Consider the following 6,699-nt stretch of genomic DNA (forward strand, 5'->3'; position numbering starts at 1 on the left):
AATATGAATTAAATTTAAACTATTTAGGATAGTCGAGTATATAAATTGGATTTCTCGTGTTTTCAATTATTTTCAGTAATTTTTTACATTCACCGTTACAATGGTCATTCATAAAATGCTCGATATTTCTAGTTATTTTATTCAATGTTTTAAGATCGTATCGTTCATTTAATCGTTTGTTGGCCTTCAATATGTGTCGGTTAAAACATACTGACTGCATCTTATTTTCTTTAATGTTATATAGGGGAAGGCGGGGCAGTACCGTACGGTTAAGCTTCCATGGCTTATGAATCATGTAATTTTTAACGAAATTAAATTTTTTAAACTGGTATATATAGAACAACTTATGGTCTATAACTTTTATTCGAAACTTTTTTGTATTTTTTTTTTTTAAATGTGTCTAATTTGCGTTTTACTTTTTTTGGGAAAAATACGGATTTACCCCAGGTGCGGGGTAAATCCGTATGTACCCTGGGGCAAAATCGTATGAGGATAATTTTTATACCAAAACACAGTTCATTATATTTATTGGTAAATTATTAATTGGTATTGGTCTTTTGTTTAATTCATTTATAAAGTTTAACTAAAATTAGGCAGTAGGTAGTAAGCTATGTATGATTTCATTTTCATTAATTAAAAATGTACCTAAACATTGTTTTCAATTCTTCAAAATGTCAACAAATTAATAACACAATACAATATGCGATAAAACCTGCTCCCATTGGCAGTAGTACAACAAATACAACTTACCTAAGTACCTATAAAGTTATTAAAATAAAACAAAATCTTCTTTTAATATAAGAAATAAAAATGACCACACAAAATTACTTTTTAATAAAAATAATAACAAAATTTAATATGATAAATTTTTTTGGCAATTCTAGCTAGAACATAAACAGTTTATTATAATCATAAAAATAAAACAAAATCTTATTTTTTTATAAGAAATATAAATTATTATACCAAAATAACTTTTTTATAACTTTTCCAAAAAAAATAATAATGAAACTTAACATTATGCCTGCCTAGCACATAAATATAGTAGGTAAACATAAAATAATATGTAAATATTAAAAAAACAAAAACTTTTTATAACTTTTTCAAAAAAAAATAATAACAAAACTTAACATTATGCCTGCCTAGCATATAAATATAGTAAACAATATGTAATATTAAAATAAAACAAAACCTTTTTTTCTTATAAGAAATAAAAATTACCTTAATCAATAATGTTTTACTTATTTTTTTTTTATACAAAGATCACAAATGTAGGTCTTCCAGTTATCAACTCCTCCACAAAGCTCATGACACCATCTACAGCAATTTATACATTTAACCCATTTCTCTCCCTTTGAGTCTTCTTTGTATGGCATACTACAATATATACACTCTTCGTCGGCACTGTCATCATCATCAGTTGAAACACATAGCTTTTTGGGGTGAATTTCTTCTTCATCTGTAGAAGTGAATAATCTTTTTTTAATATTATTTTTCTTTTGTTTTTTCTTTGGCAGTGGTTTGCTGTTTTCTTTAGCTTCTTGGAGTTCTTTTTTGTATGGACTTTCAGTGATAATTGCTGTCTTTCCTCTTCTTCTTGATGATCTGTTAATATTTTGAGCTTTTGGTATTGGCAAAATAATTTCTGGAGATATAGTAAAAATCTGTTTTTCATTTGAAGAAAAAGTTGTATGTGGTGTTTCTAATACCAAACTTTGAGACAATAAAGATGAAACAGCTGCATTTTGAACATTATCTGCAGGTTGTTCAGTATTCAATGTATTAGCAGAGGAACTAGGTTGGGGAGTAGAATATAATGCAAGAGCACTATTATTATCAGCTGAACAACAAGGTTGTGTTTGGGTATCTAATGACATTTCAATATTATTGGTAGTTTCAGCTGGAGCAAAGTCAGAATTGTCAAATATGTCTGAATTAAATGGAGCTATACCAGTTTTTCTAAAACCAGAAATTGCATTTTTAGGAGTTGCTGCTTTTAGATATGCCTCACGAAAAATTTTAGAAATGTGGCGAAGACCAACAACTTGGCCTGGGTGGTTAAGTAACCACAAATCTAACTCTTGGCTATAGTATGTACTGAGTGGACCCATAAAGCTCACATCTAACGGTTGTAATTTGTGAGTTGTATGGGGAGGAAAACAAATGATAACTATATTATTTTTGCGGGCTACATCTATAACTTCAAGGTTTTTAACATGAGTAACATGACCATCTAAAAGCAATAAAATAGGGTTTTCTTTTGTGGGATGTGTATGCTTAATAAAATGATGAAGCCACTGCACAAATATTTCGGATTGCATCCACCCTGATGGATGACAAACAACCAATGATCCAGGTGGTGCTTCTTCTTCAAAATCTGGATTTAATCTGACTCTAGGGAATATTAATAATGGGGGAATATATGAACCCGATGCTGAAAAACAAATTGTCACTGTAACATTTTGACCTCTTTCAGCTGATGACAGTTTGCCAACTTGTCTTCGTCCCTTTTGGGAAATTATTTTGGCTCTACTTTTGGCTACATTTGACAATCCACTTTCATCAACATTAAAAATTTGTTCTGGCTTAAAGTGATGAGTCTCATAACATTTTTTTAACAAATCATAAAAACTATTCACCACCGGTCGATTGAAGCCCATAGCTCTCACAGCTGAAGTTGGTTCTGGGATCCGTACTGACAACTCTGGGTGCCTTAATAAAAAGCCTTTTAACCAATCTTGACCTACATAAAAAAAATTAAAAGATAATATAACAATAAACTTTAAAATATATAAATAAAAATAATCATTGCTTAATTCACCTGCTAAACCATTTGTTTTATTAAAATTATGAGCAATATTGTTTCTTTCGGCAAGTTCAAAGGCCAGTTTTCTAAAATGATTTTGTGTTAAGCCAAACAAACGACTTTCCATGTCTTTTAAATATTGTACAAGAACATTTTCTTGTTCGATTGAAAATACTTTTTGATAATGTCCCAAAGCTATAACAATAAAAAATTATACTTTTAATTGAAAACAATTATTTCAGCACATAATTGACAAGTTTACAATAAGCACCCCCTTATAACTAAATAATATGTTATCTAATATCAGTAGAAAAAAATTGGTTTTCTTAATAAGAAATTTTCTGTAATAATACCTATATCAAACTAATTACCATAATATTGTGTAATCATTAAAATATATACCTTTTAATCCACACTGTTGTACATTTAATTTTCCTTCTTTAACTTTATTGACTCGATCCTGTAACGTTGAACGAGGAACTTCATAACGAATAGACGCAGCATCATAAGTCAAACTTCTTTCCACCACAGCTAATACAGCCATTTTCATATCATCTTCCAACCATGATTGTCTGTTTGATTTCCGAATATAATTACGAACCATACTAAGAAAAATAAAACAATTCAATAGGTACTAATAAATTGTTTAAATTCAACCATAGCAATTGTCAAAATATCAACGTAGTAAAACCGTACAGTGTATAACCATACGATTTTGCCCCATACGATTTTGCCCCACAAGACTATTAAAAGTTTTCGAGCTTTATATCAAACATTAAATTAATAAATGAATGCATTTATACAACAAATGTAAATTACACTTCATTAGCTATTGAATAATAAATATGACATACCTGAACAATTTTTTCGCATATAAAAATTCACTCTTTGAAATGTTGATAATATTTTAGTAATTGAAAGTAAAAACATAAAACGTATTTATTTTAAAAACGTGATATCAAAACAAGTGCACTATCATATTCAATAGATAAGCAAACAAAACGTTTCAAATCGGTGTCTTCAGTTTACCTCCATGATAACAATTATTGATAACATTCCGATAATACGATTTTGCCCCGCATACGGTAATACCCCGTCTTCCCCTACCAACTATAATACGACACTCATAGGTACTCGGTGCCTACTCAAAGGAAGGCCCGAAAATAGTCGAGAGATAAAACAGCCACCCGCGTTCGCATTGTTGCTAATTGTTGCCGTCCCCCTGCGCACCCCTCCAATTCGAGCACTGCATATATTTTATATTATCCCCCAAAATCCTAAAATTATTGTATTATCAAAGAGTAATTAAAAAAATGTCATATTTAATTTTTTGGAGAAGTGTAAATCAAAAAATCTAAAATGTAGACTGATCGATCTCTAGTAGACTTTACAACAAATTAAAATCGGTTTTCAGAATTTTTATCGCTTCACTATATCAATCGGAACGCTTGACAAAAAACACGTCTAAATTCTTATGTTGCGCGTGTGTTAGACAAAGACAGGAAATCACCGCTACCAATCCCCTTAATAATTAAAATTTGATAAATATTATATTGAAAAACATTATAAAACAAATTTAAAAAAATTGAACTAAAACATTTTGAACAGTCTATGCACAAAGTCTGTTATAATATTTGTTACTTGTATATCATACAGCCTCTAGCCGTACGGTTACAGGATTGTCAAGCTCTAAAAAATTAAGTCATATTCTGTGTTAATCAGTGCAGTGGCGTAGGCGTAGCCCCCCTGAAATATTAAGGCAATTTAAAATGTGTATTATTAAATCAATATAGGCCTACCACCCACAGACAACAGATAGGTGCTTGAGATAGCGATTAGCGATAGCATACAGATGGACGACCGTCGCGAGTCGCGACGGTACTAAAAAGTTATTATAAGTATTATATTATAATATGTATAGCAATCGGCAGTGTTTTAATTTTTGATGTCTAAATTGGCAAACTCTTAAATACTGTCAAGTGCGTATAGTCGAAGTCAGTGGAAATGAGGAAAACAAGGAGTTCTACTTCTCCTTACTTGTATACTAACACTATTGTGAAGTCATTGATTAAATAATAAATATCCACTTATATTATAATTTATACATTTTTCATAATATAGTAGACTATTAATATTTAATAGTGTCATCCTCTGTAATTACTAATTACCTATTTAGAAATTAAATTAATATTGCAGACTGCAAGTAGGTATTCGTTTTAATAACTATAACAGTATAACAAGTAATACATTTAGTATTGTATAGGTAACATAATTTATTTATTTAGAACGGATTCTATTTGAATAATAATAACAATAATAATAATAGATCGTCGAGACTCGGGACCGTGCCTTGCTAGAAAGAATAATTCAATTAAAAATATAATTAATATTACATATATGATATTATAGTATACAAAAAGCGATGATCGACGGCCGAAAATCGGGGGAAATAATTCAAAAATAGCTAGATAAACCACAAAATAGTCAATACATGTATGGGGAATTTGTCAAAATTAAGTGTGAATGTGATCGTTGGCCGCTAGGAGACACTCGACTGCGGCAAGGCGGTATTAATAAACAATATATTATTATGCCGCCGCCGCCACCGCGTAGCCGTAGAGGTGAGCCTTGCCTGAATAATATTCATTCTGCAATTTTGTTTTGACGAGTGCGGACTGCGGAGTGACAATCTAAATTATTTCTCAACATATCGTAAGTAAAATGTTGAATATTATTAAAACTATTAAAACTATTTTATTAATACTCTAGTATAATATGATATATTTAATATTTTACGAATCTTTATACACCGATTAGATTTTAAATAAAATATGATATATTGATTGTACCTATTCAATTTTTTAATACGATTTAATATTTAAAAGAATACAATTTGACGAAATACATTTACTAAAAATTAAAATATTTCTTTACCATTCAATCATTTTATTTAGTTACTTCGAGATTTCTTCAATTTATGGGACGTGTTGTATTTTAAATCTGTATTACATCAAATTACTTTACACAATTTAATTAAATCATTATTAATTTTGGTTTTTGAAATCGTTTAACATTGGTTGGTTTGATTCACAAGTATTGTTATGACACATTGTATTGCTAATAATTTAATTTGTACATCAATAATATTATTACGAACAACAATTTGATTTATTATTATTGATTTAATTCTGTATACAATTATGTAGTATTAATTCTGTACAATTTAAAAATAACAGTTAATTTTTCTTTGTTAGTATAAATTTAAATTTATTACATTAATTAGTAAATAGGATAACTAAGTATTTAACTTTCAGCGTACCTATTGTGGTTGAATATACAACTAATATTGATCATGTCGTAATTATTGTTAAATTTATTATTTTTATTTTTTAAATTGAAATCATTCATTGTAATATTTATATTCCAAAATAACAACATTAATTTGGAGGGCCGTAATATTCCGGAAAATAAATTGGCGGAACGTATAAATCCCGGAACATATTTATCCGGACCGTATATCGCCGGAATCCAAAATCATTAAACCGTATTTTCCCGGAACGTATAGTTCCGGAACGTATTTATCCGGACCGTATGTATCCAGAATCAAATCCGTAATCATCCGGACCGTATATACCCGGAATCTAAAATTCGGAAACAATATTTTCCCGGAACGTATAATTCCGGAACGTATTTACACGGACCGTATGTGACCGGAATGTATTTATCAGGAACGTATATTACCGGAATCCGAAAGTTGAAAACTGTATTTTTCCGGAACATATAATTCCGGAATCTAAAAATTTGGAAACAATATTTTCCCCGAACGTATATGCCCGGAAATTAAATTTCGAAATCTGTATTTTGACGGAACATATTATTCCGGACCGTATATTATA

The 6,699-nt window shown here is 29.7% G+C and overlaps 1 protein-coding gene across 2 annotated transcripts in view; it reads right to left on the minus strand.

Annotated features, from left to right (window-relative positions):
• Window positions 1-1,161: 1,161 nt before the first annotated feature.
• LOC100569183 overlaps window positions 1,162-6,699 on the minus strand; it is a 13,432-nt gene continuing 7,894 nt past the window's right edge. Inside the window, exons 2-3 of one of the 2 annotated variants that reach the window (XM_029491493.1) lie at window positions 3,206-3,417; window positions 1,162-2,998 (exon numbers count right to left, since the gene is read on the minus strand). In XM_029491493.1, coding sequence (XP_029347353.1) covers window positions 1,239-2,998; window positions 3,206-3,407 — 1,962 coding nt within the window. In that variant the 5' untranslated portion in view covers window positions 3,408-3,417 and the 3' untranslated portion in view covers window positions 1,162-1,238. Of the gene's footprint in view, window positions 2,999-3,205; window positions 3,896-6,699 lie in introns of those variants that run through there. The other variant, XM_029491495.1, reaches the window with a different exon arrangement.

Source organism: Acyrthosiphon pisum, chromosome X (genome assembly GCF_005508785.2).
Source record: "Acyrthosiphon pisum isolate AL4f chromosome X, pea_aphid_22Mar2018_4r6ur, whole genome shotgun sequence".
Taxonomy (NCBI): Eukaryota; Metazoa; Arthropoda; class Insecta; order Hemiptera; family Aphididae; genus Acyrthosiphon; species Acyrthosiphon pisum.